Genomic DNA, 24,561 nt, shown 5'->3' on the forward strand with positions numbered 1-24,561 from the left:
GGTCCAAACACACTTTGTCCCTGGGGGCCTCCTCTGGGAACCAGCCCACCGTCCATAGTTCACTGGCCTGGCCCAGGACCCGTGGGATGGGAGACAGGAGCAACCATATCATTCCCAGGGTCCAGGGCAAATAAAAACATGGGGCCCCTTGATTAGCAATTAATTATGAAAAACTTTAAGAGGGTGACAGCAGAGCACTCAGCCACACACGGGACGGAGAGCGGCTCCTCGGGACCCCAGCCCCACACGCACGCCCGTGAGGCCGTGACCGCAGCCCCCACACACGCACCTGTGAGGCCGTGACCGCAGCCCCCACACACGCCCGTGAGGCCGTGACCGCAGCCCCCACGCGCGCCCGTGAGGCCGTGACCGCAGCCCCCACGCGCGCCCGTGAGGCTGTGACCGCAGCCCCCACGCACACATCTGTGAAACCACCCCTGGTGGGAAAACGGCCTCCACCTCCTCCAGTGGGAAAATATCATGACACAAAAACCATGGACATAAACTCCAAATGCAAAGAGGGAGAGCGGGAGAGAGGGAATGCAGAGAGCAGAGACAGGAATGAGTCCAGTTGTCACGGCTCTAGGGGAGAAGACGTGAGGTCACTCTCCCCGGCCACACTGGGTCAGGGCCAGCCTCAGGGCAGAGCTCAGCTCTGGACACCGCTCCCGCAGGAAGGGGCCCTGGATGACTCCGGGTGGCTCATCAAGAATGTGCTGTCTATGCCCATTGTCAACAAGAAGGAGGAGATCGTGGGGGTCGCCACGTTTTACAACAGGAAAGACGGGAAGCCCTTTGATGAACAGGACGAGGTTCTCATGGAGGTAAGCACCTGGGCAGACGTGGTTCCGCCGGGGATGCCCCGCGAGGGGTGGGGCCTGTGCAGTGTGGGGGCCTCCCTGCCACGCATTCAGCCGTGCGTGCGTGCTCATGTGCGTGTTATGTACGTGTGGTGCAGCGTGCGGCCAGGGAGAGGATGACAAAGGGCCCCCCCCGGGGCAGGGGACTCTGTAGAGCACCCGGGAGACCCCGCACGGAAGCACTGCAACACCACGGTGGCAGCCCCAGGACCTGCCTGCCAAGCCACGGGCCCGGGCACACGGGCACACGGGAGGGGGCGCGCCAGGAGCACTGAGCGCCGGTGACACTGCCACCCCCTCCAGTCCCTGACACAGTTCCTGGGCTGGTCAGTGATGAACACTGACACCCACGACAAGATGAACAAGCTGGAGAACCGCAAGGACATCGCACAGGACATGGTCCTTTACCACGTGAAGTGTGACAGGGACGAGATCCAGCTCATCCTGGTGCGGCGGGGGCAGGTCGTCCAGGGGTCACCCAGGGGTCATGGCTGTGCGGCAGGGGCACGTCACCCAGGGGTCATAGCTGTGCGGTGGGAACAGATCGCCAGGGGTCACAGATGTGCGGCAGAGGCAGGTCGCCCAGGGGTCATGGCTCCCTCTGTGCAGTGGGGGGCCAGGTCACTCAGGGGTCACAGTGGGGGCAGGTCGCCCAGGGGTCACAGGTGTGCAGTGGGGCCAGGCTACCCAGGGGTCACAGCTCTCTCTGTGTGGCGGGGGCATGGCCCTGGGGCCAGAGCCGAGTACAGCCCTGGCATGCCCCCTGAGATCTCTCTGTCTGCATAGCTCCGGTACCCCTTCCCTGTGCTCAATCTCCCCAGCCAGTGTGGCCTTGTGTGGCCAGAGCCCTCCTGGTCATCATGAGAGAGTCCCGTCATTATACCTGAGGACTGTAAAGCAGTGCCCAAGAGACAGGACAGGTGGGAAAGTGAGCAGGCCGTGCACACGGTCGTTTGTCTCCAGATCAGAGGCTGCCACGGCCTTCCCAAGGAGAAAGCATGAGCTCTTGGCAGCACCTTCCTCCAGCTCACACGGGGTGGATACACTGCTGTCACCTTGTCCCACACGCGAGGCTCCTTCTTGTGACACATCTGTGTCTCTGTGCTAGCCAACCAGAGCCCGCCTGGGGAAGGAGCCTGCTGACTGCGATGAGGACGAGCTGGGCGAAATCCTGGTAAGAACCTCACTCCCGTCCCTCCCGTGGAGGCCGGCCACGTGTGAGGCTGGGAGGAAGCATTCTCCATTCTCCGGGACCCGAGGGTGCTTTGCACACACAGTGACATCAGGGATGTTGGTGCTCTGTGTGTGTGTGTACTTGTGTATCTAAGCACCTCAGTGTACGTGTGTCTACCTAAGCTTTCAGTCTCAGCCAGTGTGTCTCTGAGTGTGTTTGCATGACCAGAATGTGGGTTTGATGTCTGCACTCCTGAGTGTATCTTCGTGTCTTCCTGTCTCCTCTGTGCTTTGCCAGATGTTTAGTCTTCACCAGATGTTTAGTGGGCCTGACTTGGACTAAGTGTCCGTCTACGTCATTTCTGCTGTCGAGTGCCTAGGTGCCTGCAACACCCAGTGTGTGTGCATCTGCATGTGTGCACACACGGGGGTGTCTGTGTGTGTGCACAGATGTGTACACATGTGCACATGTGTGTGTGCACATGTGAATGTCTGTGTGCATGTGTGTGCACATGTGGGTGTGCATGTGTGTGCATGCATATGAGTATGCACGTGTACCTATGTGGGGATGTGTGCACGTGTGTGTGCGTGCACATGGGTGTTTATGTGTGTGTGCTCATGTGTGCACAGGTGGGTGTGTATTGTGTGCGCATGTGTGTGCATATGGGTATATAGAGACACATGCTTGTGTGTGTCTCCCAGAGACCATTGCTGGATCAGTGTGGGGATTACATGGTGTCCCCATCATCCTGTGTCTGCCTGTGCAATTCACCCAGAATCTCCCGGGGCCGTGTGCCTTGTGAGGAGGCCTTGGGCCGAGCATGGGAATGTGCTAGTGAGTCCACTGTTGTGTGTGTTACCTCATGGCTGTGTGTGAGCCTACATGTGTGAGTCTGCACGTGTGTGCCTGCGTGTCTGTGGGTGTGCCTGGGTGCTCATGTGTGCGCCTGTGTGTCCACACTGGTGCCTTTGTATTCACGGGAGTGGCCGTGTGTCCAGGTGTGCCTGTGTCACGTGTGTGTCTGTATCCGTGTGTGTGTGTGTTTCTTTTCATGTGCACGCCTTTGTGTTTTCTTATTTCAACAACATCCCCCTGTCCACCCAACTGGGCAAGTTCTTCACTGTTGGGCCACAGGGTAGAAGAGGGGAGAGTGAGGCTGAGTCACGGGGGCGTGTGAGCAGCCTGGGATACAGGCTGGAGCGCCGGAATGACACGTCTCCTCATAGATGCCTGGGGTGTCTGAGGCTTCACAGGGTATCCCGAGAGAAGAAAGGATGAGAAGGAAGTGGGGGCTGTGGCAAGCCACCTTCCCTCAGCCCACAATCCCTCCCACAGAAGGAGGAGCTGCCAGGGCCCGCTACGTCTGACATCTACGAATTCCACTTCTCTGACCTGGAGTGCACTGAACTGGACCTGGTCAAATGTGGCATCCAGATGTACTACGAGCTGGGCGTGGTCCGAAAGTTCCAGATCCCCCAGGAGGTGGGAGACACCGCAGGGCGCATAGTCAGGTCCCTGAGGGCGCCCAGGATGTGGGGATGGGGATGTGGTCACGGCCTCAGTTTCCCCAGGAGGTAATGGGGACGGAATGGGGGGTTCCAGATCCCACAGGAAGTTTAGAAGGCAGACATGTTCATCACAGAACAGGTAAAATGCATACGGGAAGTAAGCATAAAACAAATAATTGGATGGCTGGATTGATGGGTGGCTGGGTGGGTGGAAAGCAGGAAGGAAGGAGGGAGGTTAGGAAGGAAGGAAGGAAGGAAGGAAGGAAGGAAGGAAAGAAGGCAGGCAAACAGGTAAGCAGAAAGGAACAAAGAATAAATGGATGGATGGGCGGATGGGCCAGTGGCGGTTGGATGGTCGGATAAATGGGTGGATGGGCGGGTGGGCCAGTGGCGGTTGGATGGTCGGATAAATGGGTGGATGGGCGGGTGGGCCAGTGGCGGTTGGATGGCTGGATAAATGGGTGGATGGGTGGGTGGGCCAGTGGTAGTTGGATGGTTGGATAAGTGAATGGATGGATGGATGGATGGAAGGAGAAGTGGGTGGATGAGTGATAGATGAGTAGGTGGGTCAATTCATGAATTAATAGATGGGTCGATGAATGGGTGAATGGATGGGTGGACAGCAGATGGATGGTGAATGGATAGATTTAAAGTTTTATTATTAGGAGTTCCAAGGGATTTGATCATTAGGCACATCATCCGGCAATCACAGGGGATCTGGTGTGGGGTGCTGAGGAAATGGAGGCATCCCGTCACCTAAACAGAGAGCACAAAGCGGCCATCCAGGTTTGGCCGCAGCGGCGCTCCTCGGAGACCCCATGGCTTTCCCAGCCCTCGTCCACAGCTCTGTGCCCTCCCTGGGTTCTCCTGCTCTGCCCTGCTTCCAACGTTGCATCTCAGGGGGCTTCCCACAGCCCAGGGAAGATAATCCTCTTTTCTCATGCCCCTCTGAGAACAGGTGCAGCAGGCCGGCATTTTCAAAATAAATTTTACTAAATACTAAGGGAAAACACTCAAGAAAAGATGTATAGAAATATTTGCAGAATGAAAAATATTTCCAAATAATTTTCTGACCCTAAAAATCACAATGGCTGCAGGAAGAGCTCCCAGTGACCAGCATTCTCTTGCCCTGCAGACGTCGGCTCTACCAACCCAGCCTGCAGCCCACACATTCTGCTCATTCAAATGTCCATGCCTAAAACTGACATCTTAAAATATGCTGTGTCCCCAGGGGTCCTCCTCCCAGCTTGAGGCCAGGCAGTCGGATGGAGGCCGGGCAGCCCCTGAAGGCTGGGGCTGTTCTCAGCTCCTGCCCTGCCTGGCTCCACCCCATAGGTGCCAATGTGGCAGCCCCTACCCAGGAAGGCCAGCGGAGGCCAGGGGGAAATGCAGGGTTGGGGAAGGTCGGGGAGTCCAGGAGACAGAGTGTGGGGTTGACGGCACGGAGCAGAGCTTCCACTATGAAGTCAACCACATGTGCCACTCTGGCGACTTACACACTGGCCGCCGGAGCCCTGTGTCCTCTTGGCTCCCCTAGGTCCTGGTGCGGTTCCTGTTCTCCATCAGCAAAGGGTACCGGAGAATCACCTACCACAACTGGCGTCACGGCTTCAACGTGGCCCAGACGATGTTCACGCTGCTTATGGTGAGTGGCTGCCAGAATGACCAGGGTTGTGCAGGCCCTCCTGGTACCAAGGGCAGCGCTCATGCAGCCGGAGGGATGAGATGGGGGTCCTCCCAGGGCAGAGGGATGGAGGAGGGCAATGCCCTCTGACACCGCACACCCCGCCCCCAAGTCCTGCAGTGGTTGGAGGGCACCTGGGCCGACTCCTCTGCCATCCCAGCCCCTCACCACTCCCCACCCTGCTGGAGCCAGGACCGGTGAGCAAGGCGGCCCTGTCTCTACAGACTGGCAAACTGAAGAGCTACTACACAGACCTGGAGGCCTTCGCCATGGTGACAGCCGGCCTGTGCCACGACATCGACCACCGTGGCACCAACAACCTGTACCAGATGAAGTAGGCACCGCAGGCAGGCGTGTGAACTAGCCCTACATCAACTCCACGCCCTTGGCATGAATCGGGCTCCGCATAGCAGACTATGTAGAAAGTGGAGTCCACGGCCGGGGCAGTGGTCCACACCTGTACTCCAGCACTGTGGGAGGCCAAGGCGAGCAGACTGCTTGAGCCCAGGAGTTCGAGACCAGCCTGGGCAATATGGCAAGATCTCTCCTCTACAAAAACTTAAAAAAAAAAAAAAAAATAGCTGTGTGTGGTGGCGCACGCCTGTGGTCCCAGCTACTTAGGAGGCTGAGGTGGGAGGATCACTTGAGCCCAGGAGGTCAAGGCTGTGTTGAGCCATGACTGCACCACTGCACTCCAGCCTGGGTGACAGAGCCAGACCCTGTCTCAAAAAAAAGAAAGAAAGAAAGTGGGGCTCATCTGGAGGGGCTGCAGAGCAGAGGGTGGGCTGAGGGCAGGTCCCATCAGCCTCACCCCCACCACCTGTGTGACAGGTCCCAGAATCCCTTGGCTAAACTCCACGGCTCCTCGATTTTGGAGCGGCACCATCTGGAGTTTGGGAAGTTCCTGCTCTCCGAGGAGGTTGGTATCCTCATTTTCGGTTTCTGCTGTGGGCGCTGGGGATGCAGCGTCCGCAGGACCCCAGGGCCCTATCCTGCGGAGCAGGGTTCTGATGCGGAGGGTGAGCACTGGGTGGGTGAGCACTGGGTGAGGGCGGCAGAGAAGGCCCAGGGCCGAGGCTGGGGGCAGGTCATCGGAGGCTCTGGGAAGAGCTTGTGGGGCTCGAGCCACATCTGGAAAGGACCCCTCGTGGGGTGGGGTGGAAGCCGAGGGGGAAGCGGCCTGGGACCCACCAGCGGGGGAATGAGGGGCAGCCAAGCCCTGAGTGACCCCCAAGGACCTGGACCCTCAGCGGCCCCCTCCCTGCCCTCCCCGGTGGTGACCTCTGAGGCCATCTGCGTCCCAAGCCGACGACCCCGGGCGGGAGCCGCTGGCGGAGGTCTGGGCACCCTGAGGAGGGCCCTGAGCAGCAGGAGGATTTAGGGGTCCCGCCCACCGAGGGCCGGAGGGCGTGAGAGGCACAGGCAGTTGGGGCGGAGGGGGCGGGGTCCCCGGGCACCCCAAGAGGTGACCGCAGGGCGCCTGACGCGCTGGACACGACCTCTGCAGACCCTGAACATCTACCAGAACCTGAACCGGCGGCAGCACGAGCACGTGATCCACCTGATGGACATCGCCATCATCGCCACGGACCTGGCCCTGTACTTCAAGTGCGCGCCTGCCCGGGAGGGGCGCCTCGCGGGGCGGGCGGGAAGCCTGGGACCCCCAGCAGACACGGGGGCGCAGCGGCCGTTTAGCCCGGGGGACGCAGCCCCGGATTCTGTCCCTGCCCGCTGGCCCCGCACACCCCGATGGGGCCTCGCTCCGGCTGCGCTCCTCCCTGCAGACGGGCGCTTGGGGCGGGGTCTCCACACTTGCTCCCACCTGCACCTCCCTTGTTTCTGGGTTCAGGAAGAGAGCGATGTTTCAGAAGATCGTGGATGAGTCCAAGAACTACGAGGACAAGAAGAGCTGGGTGGAGTACCTGTCCCTGGAGACCACCCGGAAGGAGATCGTCATGTGAGCGCGGGCGGAGGGGGCACGAGGGCTGTCCTTCCCCCGCAGGGACCGGACCCACTCATCAGCTGGTTAACCCTGCAGCCCTCCCCAGACGCTCTGGAGCAGGAAGAGCCGGTTGGGGCAGCTCCTAGAGGCCTGTGAAACAAATGCACCGTCCTTATTTCCCCCCAGCGCTCAGGGAGAGGGCGCAGAGGTGGGGAGCGCACAGGCACTGCCTTGGTCTGTAGCCCTTGGCAATAACTTACTTCATTTTGACTTTCCACTTTTTCACCTGTAAAATGGTGATTCACAGCCAGCGCCTCCCCAGGCTGGTCATCCCAGCACTTTGGGAGGCCAAGGTGAGTGGATCACCTGAGGTCAGGAGTTCGAGACCAGCCTGGCCAACATGGTGAAATCCCGTCTCTACTAAAAATAAAAAAATTAGTCGGGCTTGGAGGCGGGCGCCTGTAATCCCAGCTACTCGGGAGGCTGAGGCACGAGAATCGGGAGGTGGAGGTTGCAGTGAGCTGAGATCGCGCCATTGCACTCCAGCCTAAGTGACAGAGCAAGACTCCATCTCAAAAAAGAAAACACATATAGACCACCTGCCCTGAGCAGATGCCCATCAGCACTCATGCCCATCAGCACACATGCCCATCGGCACTCATGCCCATCAGCACTCATGCCCATCAGCATGCATGCCCATCAGCACTCATGCTGGCTTGTGTGTCTGTAGGGCCATGATGATGACAGCCTGTGATCTCTCTGCCATCACCAAGCCCTGGGAAGTCCAGAGCAAGGTTAGGACACAGGGCCCTCCAGACCCAGAGTCCGCACCTCTCAGCACAGGGGACTGCTGGTGGGGAAGGTGGGGGGCAATGGGAGCCTCGCAGACGAAAGACCATTGTTTGCAAGGAGCGCTGAGGGCTGCCTCCTCCTCCGCCTCTGGGCCAGGCCAGGGTGGCAAGGGTGGGGGTGCTGCAGTGTGCCCAACCAGAGCCCTGTTTGGTGAGGACCCTGGGGGTCTGGGGAGGAGAAGATCGAGGCTCGAGGCTCAGAGCCTCACGGGGCGGAACCAGGCCCCTCCGCATGGGCTCAGAGCTCCACAGACAGCTGCTTTCCTGTGCCTCCAGGTCGCACTCCTTGTGGCTGCTGAGTTCTGGGAGCAAGGTGACTTGGAAAGGACAGTCTTGGATCAGCAGCCCATTGTGAGTGCTGCTTCTGGAACCTTCCACTCCTGAAATGAGTGTTAGAGACCCCTCTTGGTCCTCAGGAGCCTCAGGTCCTGGCTAGGGGTCAGGCAGGGGGTTCTGAGGTCCTGGGGCTTTATCTCAGTTTGTGGGGTCACGTGACATGCGTATGGGTGGCTCGGATCTGGGTGCAGCTGTGGCTTGAGCGATGCTTATGCAGAGGTGACATCGTTGGCACTGAAGGAACGAGGGCCACTGGCTCATCACCAAGAGCCTCTGGGTCCAGACAGCTCTGCAGGTGAACCCCAGCGGGGCCGCGAGCCATGCCCCAGGAAAGCCCTGGGGAGGGTGCTGGGGCAGAGAACGCATGGGGAGTGTCCCGGGCCCACGCCGTGGTATGATGGACAATGCCAGGGTCCTCAGGTTAGCAGCAGGGTCTGGATACCTGCTGGCAGCAGGAGAGGCGCCAGCAAATGGGAGAGGTAGGATAGGCGCCGGGGAACAGGAGAGGCAGGGCTGCCCCAGCCCCACGTGGACCAGGTGGGAGCTGTGCTTTCTCACACACCTGCTCCAGTGGGTGGTGACGGGCTGTCTGGAGCCTGCAGTGGAGAGGGCTTAGGCCAGATGCAGCCTCGGCAGGAAAGGGGGCCTTGGTTGGTCAGCAAAGCCCCACAGGGGAAGGACAGGCAGCAGGTTCATCCCCTGGACCCGGCCTCTAGAGTCCTGTGTGGTTCACCCTCCATGGGGAGGCTGTGAGGGGACTGACAGATAGCCCAGGGCACTCAGGGTCTGACACTAGAAACAGCTCCAGAGCACGTCTGTCTGCCCCAGGCGAGTGCATGGCAAGGTCCTGGTCAGCCAAGTGTTTGGGCAGTGCAGCTTGTCCAGGCTCGGCACTGTGTACAGTGCCATCCCCCTCCCTGCCTCTCCCCATTTGCAAGAAGGGTTCCCAGAGCCAAGAGGGAGCGGCCCTCAGGGGACCATGGGCTGGAGCCAACAGCAGCTGTGGGAAGGAGCTGCCCACAGTTCCTAGGAGCTGTGGAGCAGCTGGCCAAGGGGGAGGGTGTCAGCTTCCCTTCCCGAGAGCGAGTTTCTGTCGGGCAGGCTCCGTCCCAGGCTGTGTCTCCATAAGCACATCTGTGTCGCAGGGTCAGGGGGCTGGGCGGGGTCCGAGGAGCTACCTCCCTGTCACTGTTCTCCCGCCCTCTGCTCCTCCCACCAGCCTATGATGGACCGAAACAAGGCGGCCGAGCTCCCCAAGCTCCAAGTGGGCTTCATCGACTTCGTGTGCACATTCGTGTACAAGGTTCGTGGTTCACGGGTGTTCCGAGGTGACTGGGGCAGTGTGGCTGGGAGCAGGCAAGGGGGCGTGGGCTGGAGTCGCGTGGACTCACACAGGGGCCCGGCGGGCGTCCTCACTGGAGCAGGGATGCCGGTGCTGGCTTCATGCCGCTCTGGAGGAGGAACATCAGTGTCCGTACCCCCACAGGTGCCCCAGCCCGTCCTCACCCTGCTGCGCCCCTGGAAGCTCTGAGCCCTTTCCCAGCCCAGAATGTCCTCCGATGGCCTCCAGGCCCACCCCAGAAGTCCCTCCTCAGTGGCCCCCGCCGCAGCCAGCACACTCTGTTTTGGGGGCCCTGGCTGCAGCCCTGTGGGTTCATTCGTCCCATGTCTGTGAACCCTCGAGGTGGGGCTGGGTCGGCCTGTCTGCTGGTGTGCCTGCCCGCAGTGGCGTTTGGAAAAGCAGGAGGAGCCACATCCCTGCTAATCTGCCACAGTCCAATGCCAGCTGAGTCTCCAAAGATGCAAGGCGGGCACTGAGGGGGAGACTCGCTGGGGCAGGGGTCTGACCGTGGGGCCCCGGTGTGATGCCCACAAGAGCCACCTGCCTCCGGCTGCTCTCCCTGATGATGGAATCCACGCCCCAAGGAGGACGCCATGGGTTCCACATGAAGTTGTTCTGGAGTGGGACGTGCCCACTCCCCGCCCTGGGTCATCAGTGCTAGGGAGAAGGTGGGACAAGGGAGGATATTTGGGCCTGAAGTGGCCGCAGGTCACGACCCCACTGCAGGTGCCCCCCACTGCTTTCCCCACCCCGCCACACTCCATGTGTGATGTGCGCGAGTACACACGTGTGGTGTGTTGCATGATGTGTGCCGTATGTCTGGGGGAGGGACGGGAGAAGGCACTGCAGGTCCTGCTGTCCACCTGCGCCCACCACTCCTCTGGCCAGCACCCTGCCCCCACCCTCTGAGCTGTTCTGCTCATTCTTGGGTTCCTCTCCCTGCAACACTGCATCTTAAGCATTCACACCCTAAAGCTCCCGGCTTTCATGTCACCAACACCAGCCCCAAGGTTTCTCCCTTCGTAGGGCTCTGCTGGGAAGGTGACCCCTCCGTGGCGCTCCCTCCTCCTGCCAGGCAGTTCCCCTACGAGGGGGAGGGGCTGGGGAAGGGCTAGCTTACTTTCGGAGAGCAGGCAGGACAGGACTCGCGGTGACTTCTCGACCCCCCTCAGGAGTTCTCCCGTTTCCACGAAGAGATCCTGCCCATGTTCGACCGACTGCAGAACAACAGGAAGGAGTGGAAGGCGCTGGCTGATGAGTACGAGGCCAAAGTGAAGGCTCTGGAGGAGGAGAAGAAGGAGGAGGAGAGGGTGGCGCTCAAGAAAGGTCTGGCTCTGTGTGGCCTGCGGGGCAGGGACTCGGTGACTCTCCCAGGACGAAGTGAAAAGACAGGGCGCAGAGCAGAGTTAAAATGGAGAAAAGCAGAGCCACTTTCAAGCAGCCCCGAGGTGGACAGGGCCATGGTGCAGGGAGCGGGGCTACGGCAGGGGAGAGGAGCAGCTGACTCCATCTTGGTAGCAAACCCGAACTGAAAAGTTTCCTGTTCCTAGCCGATGAACCCCATTTTTCACTAAAGAAGTAACTACATGTTACATTCTTTATAAAACACATATAACAAGTTGTAACAAGTCAGCACACCCCCAAGTTCAAATCCCAAAGGCATCGTGGTCTTGCCATTTGCCCGCAATTGGCTACCTTAGCTCTGAGGTTTGGCATGCTATTCCCACTACCCCATGCTGCTCCCACTACCCCGTGCTGCTCCCACTATCCCGCGCTATTCCCGCTACCCCATGCTAGTCCCACTATTCCATGCTGCTCCCACTACCCAAAGATACTCCAGCTACCCCATGCTATTCCCACTACCCCATGCTGCTCCCACTACCCCATGCTATTCCAGCTACCCTATGGTATTCCCACTATGCCATGCTATTTATCCCACTACCCCATGCTATTTCCCTACCCATGCTATTCCCGATGTCCCATGCTATTCCCCTATGCCATGCCAGTTCCCTACCCCATGTTATTCCCAGTATCCCATGCTATTCTTCACTACACCATGCTATTCCCATTATCTCATGCTATTCCCACTATCCCATGCTATTCCCCTATGCCATGCTATTTCCCTACTCCATGCTATTCTCACTGTCCCATGCTATTCTTCACACCATGCTATTCCCATTATCTCATGCTATTCCCACTACCCCATGCTATTCCCCTATCCCATGCTATTCTCACTACCCCATGCTATTCTCACTGTCTCATGCTATTCCCACTACCCCATGCTATTCCCCTATGCCATGCTGTTTCCCTACCCCATGCTATTCTCACTGTCCCATGCTATTCTTCACCACACCATGCTATTCCCACTACCCCATGCTATTCCCCACCCCATGCTATTCCCACTATGCTGCACTATTTATTCCCCTACCCCATGCTATTCCCACTATGCCATGCTATTCCCACTACCCCATGCTATTCCCCTATGCCATGCTATTCCCACTACTCCGTGCTAGTCCCCTATGCCATACTATTTCCTTACCCCATGCTATTCCCACTATACCATGCTATTCCCCTATGCCATGCTATTTATTCCCCTATCCCCATTATGCCATGCTATTCCCACTACCCCATGCTATTCCCACTGTGCCACGCTATTTATTCTCACTGCCCCATGCTATTCCCCTACCCCATGCTATTCCCACTATCCCATGCTATTCCCACTATCCCATGCTATTCCCCTATTCCATGCCATTTCACTACCCCACGCTATTCCCATTATCCCATGCTATTCCCCTACCCCATGCTATTTCCGCTATCGCATGCTACATAAACAAGGAGACTTCAGGGCTGTGGAAGGCCATGACGAGCATAATCAGGGCACAGTGTCAACAGGGGCTAAAGCACTAAGAAAGGCTCAGCCTGGCTAATCAGCTTGAACTGGTCACAGGCCCAGGCACTGTCGTTCCTCCTGCAGGGGTTGGTAGAGGTCACACCAAGCAGGAGGGAACGAACAGGGCTGGTGTGCACAGGTGGTCCCACTCACCATCTTCCATCTTCCCTTGCAGTAGGCACAGAAATCTGCAATGGCGGCCCAGCACCCAAGTCTTCAACCTGCTGTATCCTGTGAGCACCAGCCTGTGGGGACCCGATGGCTCCCTCAGTCTTCACCCACTAGGATGTGGGTTCTGCCTGTGGCCATTTGCTACCAGAGGTTAGGAAGTCCAAGAAAATGACTGAAGATCATTTTGGATATTTTAAATTTTTTTTTTTTTTTTTTTGAGATGGAGTCTTGCTCTGTCACCCAGGCTGGATGGAGTGCCCTGGCACAATCTCAGCTCACTGCAACCTCCAACTCCCAGGTTCAAGCGATTCTCGTGCCTCAGCCTCCTGAGTAGTTGGGACTACAGGCGCCGCCACCACACGCAGCTAATTTTTGTATTTTCAGTACAGATGGGGTTTCACCATATTGGGCAGGCTGGTCTCAAACTCCTGACCTCAGATGATCACCCCGCCTCAGCTTCCTGAAGTGCTGGGATTACAGGCATGAGCCACCATGCGTGTTTTTATAAACTGAAGCCAACTGTGAATAAATTGTAGCTTACATTACTCATCGTTTTTGGATAGTTACCACTGGGAGGTCTTTGAAAAGGGTCCATGCATGAACTCTGAAATCACTGAGAACATTTGCAGCCACACATGTACATATGTGTATACAGGTAGACAGATGGACACAGGCCGTTTCTCATCTGGTTTAGAAAAACACACATGCTCAGAAATTCAGAATAAAATAAACAGAAAACCACTTGCCCATTATTTGTGGTAAAATGATAGCAGAAGCCACACTACATTTGACCCATCAGAAAAATTCTGCCAGAAAGGTCAAGGCCACAGGTAGAGCGGCCATCCAACTTCAGTGGTCTGAGCAGAAATGATCTGTAATGAACACCACGCAGTGGCTCTGATGGCTCCAGATGGCACCAGGAGGGGAGGGCGGGGCTGGATGCCGATGCCTGTGCACCCCCATGACTAAATATTGGTGAGCCTGGAGTAAAGGACAGAGGCAAAGAAATGGACTTCCCAGTTGAAATGGGAATTATGTTAAATTCAGGATGTTCAACTCATGATGGGAGCTCCAAAGCATTTGCTCCCGACAATGACACTTAACTAGATGGGGTCATTGGGGTGGGTGTAGGAGAGCAGCAGACATGCCCAGCACAGCCAGAGGCCTGCAGGAAAGGGGTGCTGGGTTTTTTGTTTTGAGACAGTCTCACTCTGTCACCCAGGCTGGAATGTAGCAGCATGGTCTTGGCTCAATGCAACCTCCACCTTCTGGGTTCAAGCAATTCTCCTGCCTCAGCCTCCTGAGTAGCTGGGATTACAGGCACCCATCACCACAACCAGCTAATTTTTATATTTTTAGTAAAGATGGGGTTTTGCCATGTTGGCCAGACTGGTCTTGAACTCCTGACCTCAAGTGATCCGCCCACCTCAGCCTCCCAAAGTGCTGGGATTCCAGGCGTGAACCACCGTGCCCAGCCTTCATTTTCATCTCACTGGTCAGAGACCCCTGGTATCCAGAGCCTGGGACTGGGATGAGGGGCTCCTAAGAGGTTCTGAAGGACCCTGCAACCAGCCCCTCTGGACGCCAGGACAGGATGTGAAAGCATCTTGCTCACTCAAACCTCACCTTAACCAAATGTCCTGAAAAGCTTGTAGGCTGCTCCTCCCTCTGGCCTCACATGTGCAAATGAACTCATTTTACAAACTGGGGCTCCAAGCCTAGATTTGTTCAAGGCATGTAATTGGGAAGTAGCAACTTCAATCTATCCATTGCAAACCACCAGGCCAAGGGTTAGAGTTGTTGGCAAGCTCACAGCCAGGAGGGGCGAGAAGCCCAGGAAGCCTGTTGAGGAGGGAAGTCGCTCAGGCACCACAGGACCACCTTCCTGCACAGCTCAAACAGCACTCAGGCCCTATCCTCATGAGGTCACATCACTGGACTTTTAGTCCCAAGTCTGACCTGGCCACCTCCTGGGATCAAAGGGAGGATTTGTGAAGTGGCAGGTGGGGGCAAGGAGTTATCGTGGAGGACCCAGCTTCCAACTGTAAGGGCAGCAGCCAGTGCCCACCTCTCCCCATCCAGGAGTCTGGGCTGCTGACAGCAGCAGCCTAGAACTCAGAATCAAAACAACCCCAGTACTCATGAGGCCTCCAGCTGACTGACCATTACAGACGACCTTTGGGGCGCCCACCTGGATGCCCCCAGACAGAACAGGCAGCGCGCGTCTGTCCTTCTCGCTGTGTTTGTATGATGCATTCTGGGTCTGTGAATGGTCATGTGGATTAATACTTTTGAAACCCCCTCCCTGTCTTCCACCTCATGTGAACTGGGAGATGGACAGAACTTCAACCTAGGAGTCTGACAACCAGTGACAGCAAATGAGAAGGAGCCAGAGTATCACACATCACAGGAAGCTTTATTCATCCGCTGCTGCTCCAGAGAGAGGGTCACGGGGTCACTCACTTTAATATGCTGTCTTCTTGGGCTGGAAGGTTAGAAGAAAAGCACATGTTACTACACGCAGGTAACCTAAAAAGACGTCAGCTTCCCAGTTGTTTTTGTTTGTTTTTTTGTTTTGAGATGGAGTCTCCCTCTGTCACCCAGGCTGAAGTGCAATGGTGTGATCTCAGCTCACTGCAACCTCTGCATCCCAGGTTAAAGCGATTCTCCCGCCTCAGCCTCCTGAGTAGCTGGGATTACATGTACCTGCCATCATACCTGGCTATTTTTTTTTTTTTTAGACAAAGAGTTTTGCTTTGCTGCTCAGGCTGGAGTGCAGTGGTGTGATCTCAGCTCACTGCAACCTCTGCCTCCCGGGTTCAAGCACCACCTCCCAGGTTCAAGCAATTCTCTTGCCTCAGCTGAGTAGCTGGGATTACATGCCTGCCACCATGCCCAGCTGATTTTTTGTATTTTAGTAGAAATGGGGTTTCACCATCTTGCCCAGGCTGGTCTCGAACTCCTGAACTCAGGCAGTCTGCCTGTCTCGGCCTCCCAAAGTGCTAGGATTACAGGCATGAGCCACCACACCCGGCCATGCCCAGCTAATTTTTGTAGAGACAGGGTTTTACCATGTTGGTCAGGCTGGTCTTGAACTCCTGATATCAGGTGATTTGCCCGCCTCGGCCTCCCAAAATGCTGGGATCACAGGCATGAGCCACCATGCCTGGCCAGCTTCCCTGTTTTTAAACAATCCACATCTACTTAGCTCTGCTTGAATGTCCTTCTCCATTTTCCTTATCCCTGCACAAACCTGGGAGGGACAATCTATAAGAGCTAGTGCCACACGTACCTTCTGCCAATTCTCTGGCAATCCGTTTCAGTTCATCCTGCCTCTTCTTCTCCTCTGCTTCTATCCTCCTCTCCTCTTCTGCCCGAGGTTTTAGGTAATCTGTTTGGGGGAATGCAGGGGAATAAACTTCACTGGAAATGCTGCATAAAAGGAACTGAGTCCACAGGTCAAGGTATCTTCAGCGACGCTGTGAACCAGAAGCACCTGCTGTCCCCTCTCTTTATGTCAACGAGAGTCAACGCCTGACCTTCACCCTAAAGAGTCCAATCCAGAGGCTACAGGGTCCCTGCTGCCCACCCCCTCATGCACTGGCTCACTCGTCCTCTGTGAACAGGGACTGCCTCCCGTCAGACCTCAGCACTCCAACACCCACTCAGCACCCGTTTTCAACAAGCAGCAGCCGTTTTCGAGTCCCCCGCCCGAGCCTCAGAGGCCTGAGCTTTGGGTGAGCTGTTTCCACTCTAGGGGTCCCGCTCGGTGGAGGACACAGTCTGCCTCGCATGAGTCCCAGCCCCACTTCCAGAGCTGGAGTTCACCAAATGGCAGATGAAGAACTTCACAGGAAAGCCGAGCAGATCCCGCCCCGGCCCAGGGCCCGCCCGCGGTCACTCACTGTAGCGCGTGGCTCCGTAGGCCATACCGAGGAACAGGGCGGAGTAGCGGCCGAGCTGCGAGAGAGGTTGATCAGAGGCGGCGGGAAACCGGACTCGCGGGATGGGGGTCGCGGGAGGAGAGGGGATGGGGTCGCCGGGCAGAGGTCGCAGGAGGGGTGGGGGTCGGGTCGCCGGGCGAGGGTCGCCGGGCGGGGATCATGGGGGCGGGGGGTGGGGGTCGCAGCCCGCGGGGTGGGAGCTGCGGGGCGGGACACGGAGGGGCCCAGAGCACTGCTCGGCGGCTGCAAAGCCTGGATCACCTTGATGAGCGGAGAGACCTCCACCGGCGGTACCATCTTGTCCCTGACCTCCGCACCGGAAGCACAACCCGCAGTCGGAGGCGGACGCCGAACAAGCCCGCAAAGCTTTGAAGGCAAAGGCGGAGCTGGACGGACGCATGCGCTGTCAGCAGCGAGAGAGCGGGGCAAGGGGGCGGGGCGCGCCTCCTGGTGGCTGGAGGGTGACTGCGCACTCCCGGGCCGTGGTGGCGTCACGTGATGCGCACGCGCACAAGGGCCGGGGCGTGCGCGGATGACCACCGGCTGCGCCCGCGCGGTTGCTGCGTGAGGTGGTGTCAGCGCCGAGTGGGCCGGGGGTTTCTTTTCGCCGCAGGGCTTGGGCCCGGCTGTCTCCCCGCGCCGCTGCTGAGGTCCTGTCGTGCGCGTCCTGGCCGTGTGTCCACACCCCCGACTGCGGACTGAGGCGCACTCGGTCTTCTTGCGGCGCGGAGCGTCCGGGACCTGAGGTCAGGGCGGCTCGGGCGGGTCCAGCCCCGCGGTCCGTGCCCACCTGAGGGCGGCCTGGGCAGGGACCCGGGGGGTCCTGGGAGCGGAGTGTGAGCCAAGTGCAGGTGGCTCCCCGGGCAGGTCCTTCCCCTACAGGGCAGTGACCCTCTGGCCAGTGTCTGTCGCCGGCCGGGCCGCGCTGGACTCCGCAGCCCGCGGTAGCATGGCCTCCAGTCCGCTCTGCCTGTGGCTGCTCTGCCTGGGGGCACCGGACGCCCTTCCCGCCGGAGCTGGAGCTTCCTCACCCTAGGATCTTCCATCACTTCCGTCCCGAGGAGGGGCTGGGATCTTCTTGGGAAGACCAGCCCCCAACAGAGGCTGCTCCCTGGGTCCCCCGACTCCAGCCTTCAGGACTCCACAGCTCCAAGGGCCCGCCCCGGCCCAGGCCTGGGGACCACTGAGCCCCTCACTGGTCTTTGCTGGCCTCTGTCCACCTCCCAGTAGCTGTGTGTCTCCCACAGCTGCCCAGAGATAGGGCCTGCGGTGCCCATGCAGCCTCTCCGCTGTGCCCGGGGTGCTGACCTGGCAGCCCCATGGACACCAGGCCTGGAGTCTGGGCAGGAGCCTTGCCCCTCCCACGTTCTGGATCTTCCTGGCAGCAGCCATGCTGTCCGTGTTGGGCCATCTGCGGGCCCCCTTTGGCCCCATGCAGTAGTGACGCAAGGCCTCCTGTGTCCCCTCTCCTGGCCCTGCACTGCTACGGGCAGAAGCAACTGGAGAACTATGGCTCGGGCCTCGCTAAGGTGCAGCATCGCAAACTCCAGGACTCCTGAAGCGGGCGTGGGGAGGACCACAATCCTGGCGACCTGGGCTGCCTGCCCAGGCCTGAGCCACCTCTACCTTCTCTCCTGGCTTGTTCTGGGGTCCAGGGCCTGGGCCTCTCTGGCTGAGAAACTGGGAAGTCACTGGGCTCTGTTTCCTGGGCTGGGTATACCAAGACCAATCCTATAGGGCAGGGGTTCCCAGCCCCCAGCCACAGACCAGTACCAGCTGGTGGCCTGTTAGGAACCGGGCAGCACAGGATAAGGTGAGGGAGCATTGAGGGAGCATGACCGCCTGAGCTCCACCCACTGCCAGATCAGCCTGGGCATCAGATTCCCACAGGAGCATGAACCGTACTGTGAGCTGCGCACTTGGATCTGGATTGCGCTCTCCCTGTGAGAATCTAATGCCTGATGAACTAAGGTGGGACAGTTTCATCCCGAAACCTTCCTCCCCAACACGGAAAAATTGTCCTCCATGAAACCTGTCCCAAGTGCCAAAAAGGTTGGGGACTTGCTGTGGGGCCACCCTGATCTTTTCTCCAGCTTCTGTGAGGTTGACCTGCAGGCCCTGAAGACTCCTGCCTGAGGCCTCTGCCTGAACCCTGTCCTCAGGGGGCCAGAAGCAAGCCCCAGCTCTCCCCAGACCTATTGCTTGCTGAGGAAGCCGCAGGTGCACACTGGATCCACCAAGCACAGAAGCATTCTGGCCCTCAGCAAAGCCCCCACCTTCCGCCAGGGCAGACAGCCTCGGGTGACCACAGGTGGTTTCCCTTCACTGGATTTTAAAATAAACCAGACTCCTCAGCAACTCCTGCTTCCAGAATCAAAAATAAGTGTCTCTGGGGCCCAAGGTGGGGGGTGAGGGGGACATACCAGCAGCTTCCACCGGAGGTGGGGTGGGGCAGGGCAGGGCACCAGCAGGGAAAACACTCGGGCAAACACATACCGCCCAGGGAAGACCCCCTGAAGCCGGTGGAGACCTGCCTTTGCTCAGGGCCTTTCCTGAGAGCTCAGTAGTGGGAAGGGTCCCACCTGGCTCAAGACATGGCCTGTCGGGGCCTCTGCAGCTGTCGGGTCAGCTGTGGGTGCAGAAGCTGATAGTCCCCCAGCTCAGGCTCTGCTGCTATCTTTAGTGCTGTGCTCAGACTCCAGTGGCCTGGGAACCCTCTGCAGGGAGCTCTGCAGCCCTTCTCACATTCCCGGTTGGCCTCGGGGGGCCTCCCAACCATGCTTCCCCTTTCGGTGTGGTTCTTCCCACTCCTGCAGCCCAGCAATACCCCTTCAGGGTCATACCCAGACCCCACTGGACTAGCAGCAGGGGATGCCCTGGCCCTTGTTCCCAGCCCCAGGTTCCCACATCTGATCACCTGGCCCCTTGCAGTCGGCCCCAGGTCCCTCCTGGGCAGGTCATGCCTCCCAGGGACCTCGAGCTCGAGCGTCAGTGCTGCATAGAGACCGTTGGACCTGGGGATGGAACCAGGCAGCATCTCAGGGGATGCCAACTGTAACCATGTGTCCCTCAGAGGGTAGGACCTCTGCTCAAGAGACACACAAGTGGCACCTGTCTTTTTAGCTTTGCAGACACAATGGTGCCCCCAGGGGATTCCACCCGACTGCTGTGGCTGCATACACTCACTCCCACCCCCGCCCCTGCAGCACCGAGGGGCAGCTGCCTCCCACCCAGACGCAGGCCTGGGGGGCTCCAAGAGCTAGTTCTCCACTCAGTCTGCAGGCCTCCTCTTTGATCCTGCTTGGCCTGCAGACCCTCCTCCCACCCCTTGAACCAGGACATCTGGATTGACTCTGTGGTGGCCTCTGATATCTGGCACCACCAACAGACCCCAGGCCAGGTCCCTTCCCCAGACTCTGCCCTTGAGGCCATGGTATAGGGGGTAAGACCAGGCTCAGGGCCCTGGAGTCCCCTCCCAGGCCATCTGAGCAGCTTGGCCACCTCCGTGGCTCCTCCATCCCAGAAATGTCATCACCCATGGGCCAGGCAAGGAGCTCCCAGCCATGAGGTCAGACCGGGTGGTCCCAGGGCCAAGGCTATGGACTGACTTTTCCGTCACTGAGGCAGGGAAGGGCATAAACACCCCTGACACACAGTGTGCTTGGCAGAAGCCTGGTGACCATCTGCAGTCACCCACAGCAGCTTGGTGCAAATCCAGAAAAGATGCCCCTTCCTCTGGCTCCTGCAGTTCCAGGGTGCCCAGGCCCCCAGGCAAGAGCTTGTGCAGGTGGCCCTGGTGACACACAGCATCCTTGGGAGAACTAAGCTTCCCCGCGGGTGGGGGACACGTGGGGGTAGGAGGTGGTCCTGGCCAGAGGTGCCTGGGGAGGCTGGGGGCCTTGCAGGGTGGGGCATGGCAAGGGTGTGAGTCACTGCTGGGCTGCCAAAGCTCACTCTGCAGTTGTCCAGTTCCCTGGGGTAGCCCCAAACCTGTCCTTGTAGGGAGTGGCAGCCGGAGTCTGAGCTGTCCTGGGGGACCAAGTGGGAGCTTAAGATGGGCAAGACCTGGGGCCCTGGGTAGACGCATCAAAGCAGGCAGAACCCTGGGCAGACGCATCGAAGCAGGCAGAAGCAGGCATGGTGAGCAGGCCACTGTGCATGCCTGGGGTAGGCATGTGGGTATGAGCTGTGCCGTGCGTGTGTACATGTGCACAGAAAAGAGCATGGGCATGTCTGTGCATGCCTGTGAGTGCAGGTGTGGGCATGTGCTGTGTGTGCATGTGTGTGTGCATGAACATGTGTATGTGCGTGTGTGTGACCATGCAGGTGTGGGCGTGTGCTGTGTGGTGGGAGGTACATGCCCCACGCTGCTACCCTGGTGAGAGTCTGGAGCAGGATGAGGGGGTTCCTGGCCTTCATGAAATCCCAGTACCCAGAACAAGCCCACCCAGAGTCCACTTGCCCGTCAGAGGCCAAGCTGGCTCCTGCTGGACCGCGATCCCTGACCGCTGTGCTCTGTGGGTCTTCTGGAAGCCACTGTCTCTCCCCCACTCCCTGTGCTGCAGCCAGACACCAGCAGCCGCCCTGCCCCCAACCCCAGCTACCCAGGCTTGAGGCTGGCATGCTCCTCAGCTGCCTGGCCCCCTCCAGCCCCACCCAAGGGCTGAGGTCCACCCTTCATCTGAGTTAAGTCCCTCAAAACTCTGGGTGCTCTGGAGGGTTTCGTCAGCCGGCCAGGACCCTCAGCCATGGTGCTCCCATTGCAGGCCAGCAGGAAGACCAAGAAGAAGGAAGGGGGTGCCCTCCGGGCCCAGAGAGCCTCATCCAATGTCTTCTCCAACTTTGAGCAGACTCAGATCCAGGAGTTCAAGGAGGTAAGACTTTCCTGCTTCACTGGGAGCCCCCGTCCCCAGAAGCCTGTGCTGGGAAGACCCCACGTGGGCTGGCTCCAGGGCCAGAGGATAGGAGTGGGAGCCTATCCTCAGTCAGGGGTGCTGAGGAGCTGGGAGCAGGGGGCAGGGGCAGAGCCCAGCCGGGTCGGCAGCACGGCAGCCCTGGCCTTGCTTCCCAGGCATTCACACTCATGGATCAGAACCGAGACGGCTTCATCGACAAGGAGGACCTGAAGGACACCTACGCCTCCCTGGGTAGGTACCCAGGCAGAACACCTCAGAGACCTTGGAGGAGGCGAATACAGAGCATCCTCCAGTCCCATACGCTGCGACCCCTCCTCCTCCAGGGCCTGGGCTTTAAAGACCCATCCGACGGCCCTGAAGGCTGCGAGGGGATGGCCCTGGCCTCCCTTGGTTCCATCAGAGCTAGCAGAGAGCGTCCCAGGGTGAGACAGGGTGGGTGGTACAGCCCAAGCCTGGAAACTCAGAGTGGGCTTTGGGGCAGCAGGCTCCAGGGCAGGGCTGACGCTCCAGTAGGACACTCCGATAGGCAGGCGGCTTGCCCTAAGCCGGACCACAGAGCTGACAGAGGGCATGGAGACCCTGCCCAGCTGGAACACAGAGCTGGGGGAGGGCCTGGAGACCCTGCCCCGCCTCTGCAGCACAGCCCAAGTGTGGTGGGGCACACTGCCCTCCCCAGCCTCAGTTCTCCCTGTGGCATATTCTGTTCCCAGCAGCTGCCTCTGACCTGAGGCAGGAGGGCAGGGGGCTTCGGTCCCACCTTGGGAGCTATGGAGTGACTTCTCCTTGGGGTGGGAGGGTCACAAGTGACCCATCTTCCTCTCAGCCCTGCTTATGCCCAAGTAAGAAGAGCAGATCCCAGCACCTTCCCAAGCTCTGTGTCACCTCCCTCTCCATCAGCCCTTAGTCCTGGGGCTCAGGGTTTGGGGTGAGGTGGACACATCCAGCCAGACGCACCCACTGCCCCACATGCCTGGGCCAAGTGCCTCCTTCCCGCTCCCTCCCCACCCCTCCCATCTGCCTGCCTGGCCCTGTGCTGGGGTCACCTGCTGGTGGGGCCTGGCCCTGTGCTGGGGTCACCTGCTGGTGGGACAGCAGACATAGCAACAAGCCCTGCCCTGTGACGCCCCCGCATCTGTGACAGGCAAGACCAATGTCAAGGACGATGAGCTGGACGCCATGCTCAAAGAGGCCTCGGGGCCCATCAACTTCACCATGTTTCTGAACATGTTTGGGGAGAAGCTGAGTGGTGAGCACTGTTGGGACAGTCCTTGCCCTCCTAGTTAATTCCTGACAGTTAGAGATCCAGACATTTCACGTAAAAATCCCTCTTTTCCTATCTCTGGAGAAGCCCTAGGGCCTGGCACTCTGGGAGCCAACAACTGTGGGGCCCCATCAGCCATCCCAGAGCCATGTGCTCAGGCTCGCCCTCCTGCCCCACATGCTGTGTGACCCGCCGTCGGGACCTCTGTCCCTCACTCATGCGGCACTCACCCCCAGCTCCAGGCCTGGGCTGACCCTGGGCACTCCAAAACTCACTACATCCCAGGGCAGGAGTGCCCGACAAGGCCTCCTTGGGGCTCAGGAAAGGAGAAGGCCTTCAGGCAGTGGCCACCTTGTGGGCAGAGGCTTGGAGTCACCCCTTGCTTGGGGCAGGGGTCTCCCCTCCTGCCACCTGCCCTTGGCAGCCGAAGCAGGACTGCCACCCTGAAGGCCCAGGGCTGAAGGTGCCTTTGTGGCAGGTACCGATGCCGAGGAGACCATTCTAAACGCCTTCAAGATGCTGGACCCAGACGGGAAAGGGAAAATCAACAAGGAGTAGTGAGTGCCCGGCTGGGGGAGGGCGGCCGGGCCGCCGGGGGTCCCCAGCGATCTCACCCTGTCCCAAAAGGGACAATCACCCACCAGATGCCACGCCCACCTCCCTACCTCTGACCAGCTTCAGGACCATGAGGAGTGAACCCAGGATCCCAGCTAAGTGGGACACCAGCCCTGCCCACACAGGGACCAGCGGCCGGTGCCCAGGGGGCGGCTTCCCCTCAGCCCACTCCTCCATCTTCAGCTCCTGCCAGGGGCTGGCCTGTGACCTCCTTCGGGCTCTGTTCCCATCAGCAGCCCCCAGGCGGGCCCCCCAGAAGTGATGACCCCTGAGTGTGTCCTCTAAGGTCCCTCAGGCTCTGTCCCCATCAGCGGCTCCCCCAACCGTGATGATCCCTGAGTGTGTGTTGGGAAGCGGCCTGCCCCAGGGCCACACTCCTGCGGGAAGGGCGGGAGTGCAGTGAGCAGGGGCAGCCTGGGGCCCCTGGAGCACCTGAGCCCCACGAGAAGGCTCCTGCGCCCCCGCATCAGCCCGCGCTGACCCCTTTCCTCGTCCTCAGCATCAAGCGTCTGCTGATGTCCCAGGCTGACAAGATGACAGCGGATGAGGTCTGGCCCGCGGCTCCCCTGCCAAGCCCACGAGGGGAGGGCGGGGCTCCCGGGGTCAGCTGGGTGGAGGCGCACGCGGAGCCCGAGGGGCTGCAGCGCCGCGGTTAGGATCCAGGACAGAACAGGCCCCCGGGGGGACTCCCAAAGTGCCCGTTCGAGGGACAGAACTGGCTCAGAGGGGTCAGGTCAGCGGCTGGAGACCCCTCCCCTCCGTTAGCTCAGCGGCTGGAGACCCCCTCCGCCGCCCGAGCGTCTGTCCCAGCCTGAGGGGCGGGGCTCACAGCTGTGCGGCCCCGCAGCCGCCCCCCACGCCTGACGCACCCCTCCCAGCCCCAGCCCCAGAGGGCGAGACCAATGCCCGGGCACCCCCAGGACCCCCGCACCTCCCCCAGACCCCACACGGTCCTCCCAGACGCTGCTGAAGGGCCGAGCCCCACACCTGCGCCCAGGCTATGGCTGCAGCCGCCGCCGCCCCGCCCCCATCCCCCGCCCCCATCCCCCGCCCCCATCCCCCGCCCC

General features: G+C 59.5%; 3 protein-coding genes across 8 annotated transcripts in view; 2 read left to right on the top strand and 1 right to left on the bottom strand.

Moving 5' to 3' along the window:
• PDE6B (phosphodiesterase 6B) overlaps window positions 1-13,610 on the top strand; it is a 43,660-nt gene extending 30,050 nt beyond the window's left edge. The window contains exons 7-21 of the mRNA XM_025386397.1: window positions 262-596; window positions 675-824; window positions 1,164-1,307; window positions 1,969-2,034; window positions 3,370-3,516; window positions 5,080-5,187; window positions 5,451-5,560; window positions 6,058-6,145; window positions 6,734-6,834; window positions 7,076-7,183; window positions 7,899-7,962; window positions 8,296-8,370; window positions 9,575-9,658; window positions 10,870-11,023; window positions 12,763-13,610. Of these exons, the coding sequence (XP_025242182.1) occupies window positions 262-596; window positions 675-824; window positions 1,164-1,307; window positions 1,969-2,034; window positions 3,370-3,516; window positions 5,080-5,187; window positions 5,451-5,560; window positions 6,058-6,145; window positions 6,734-6,834; window positions 7,076-7,183; window positions 7,899-7,962; window positions 8,296-8,370; window positions 9,575-9,658; window positions 10,870-11,023; window positions 12,763-12,824 (1,796 nt within the window). The 3' untranslated portion in view covers window positions 12,825-13,610. The remainder of the gene's footprint in view (window positions 1-261; window positions 597-674; window positions 825-1,163; window positions 1,308-1,968; window positions 2,035-3,369; window positions 3,517-5,079; window positions 5,188-5,450; window positions 5,561-6,057; window positions 6,146-6,733; window positions 6,835-7,075; window positions 7,184-7,898; window positions 7,963-8,295; window positions 8,371-9,574; window positions 9,659-10,869; window positions 11,024-12,762) is intronic.
• Window positions 13,611-15,153: 1,543 nt separating this feature from the next.
• On the bottom strand, window positions 15,154-17,117 carry ATP5ME (ATP synthase membrane subunit e). 2 transcript variants are annotated; one of them, XM_025386263.1, is made up of 4 exons: window positions 16,964-17,084; window positions 16,664-16,718; window positions 16,051-16,149; window positions 15,154-15,237 (listed from the first exon to the last, which is right to left on the bottom strand). In XM_025386263.1, exons 1-4 carry the CDS (start codon window positions 16,997-16,999, stop codon window positions 15,218-15,220), a joined length of 210 nt encoding a protein of 69 aa, XP_025242048.1. In that variant the 5' UTR covers window positions 17,000-17,084; the 3' UTR covers window positions 15,154-15,217. The 2 variants fall into 2 exon arrangements, with proteins under 2 accessions (XP_025242048.1, XP_025242047.1); XM_025386262.1 differs by lacking the exon at window positions 15,154-15,237 and having other exon boundaries at window positions 16,057-16,149; window positions 16,964-17,117.
• Window positions 16,699-24,561, top strand: part of MYL5 (myosin light chain 5) — an 8,562-nt gene continuing 699 nt past the window's right edge. Inside the window, exons 1-7 of one of the 5 annotated variants that reach the window (XM_025386259.1) lie at window positions 17,297-17,448; window positions 18,865-19,003; window positions 21,469-21,576; window positions 21,774-21,849; window positions 22,760-22,864; window positions 23,358-23,436; window positions 23,994-24,042. In XM_025386259.1, coding sequence (XP_025242044.1) covers window positions 21,786-21,849; window positions 22,760-22,864; window positions 23,358-23,436; window positions 23,994-24,042 — 297 coding nt within the window. In that variant the 5' untranslated portion in view covers window positions 17,297-17,448; window positions 18,865-19,003; window positions 21,469-21,576; window positions 21,774-21,785. Of the gene's footprint in view, window positions 16,730-17,296; window positions 17,554-18,864; window positions 19,004-20,704; window positions 20,798-20,827; window positions 20,843-20,993; window positions 21,577-21,773; window positions 21,850-22,759; window positions 22,865-23,357; window positions 23,437-23,993; window positions 24,043-24,561 lie in introns of those variants that run through there. The other 4 variants (XM_025386258.1, XM_025386261.1, XM_025386260.1 and 1 more) reach the window with 4 other exon arrangements.

The sequence above is a fragment of the Theropithecus gelada genome, chromosome 5 (assembly GCF_003255815.1).
Source record: "Theropithecus gelada isolate Dixy chromosome 5, Tgel_1.0, whole genome shotgun sequence".
Lineage (NCBI taxonomy): Eukaryota > Metazoa > Chordata > Mammalia > Primates > Cercopithecidae > Theropithecus > Theropithecus gelada.

Bases quoted from the DNA above. Each gene is read 5' to 3' on its own strand.
- ATP5ME (XM_025386262.1), bottom strand. From the start codon at position 17,102: ATGCGTCCGTCCAGCTCCGCCTTTGCCTTCAAAGCTTTGCGGGCTTGT. The intron at 16,719-16,963 runs GTGATCCAGGCT...CCTCTCTCGCAG, and splicing joins AGGTCTCTCCGCTCATCAAG to CTCGGCCGCTACTCCGCCCT. The intron at 16,150-16,663 runs GTGAGTGACCGC...TCCCCCAAACAG, and splicing joins CTACGGAGCCACGCGCTACA to ATTACCTAAAACCTCGGGCA.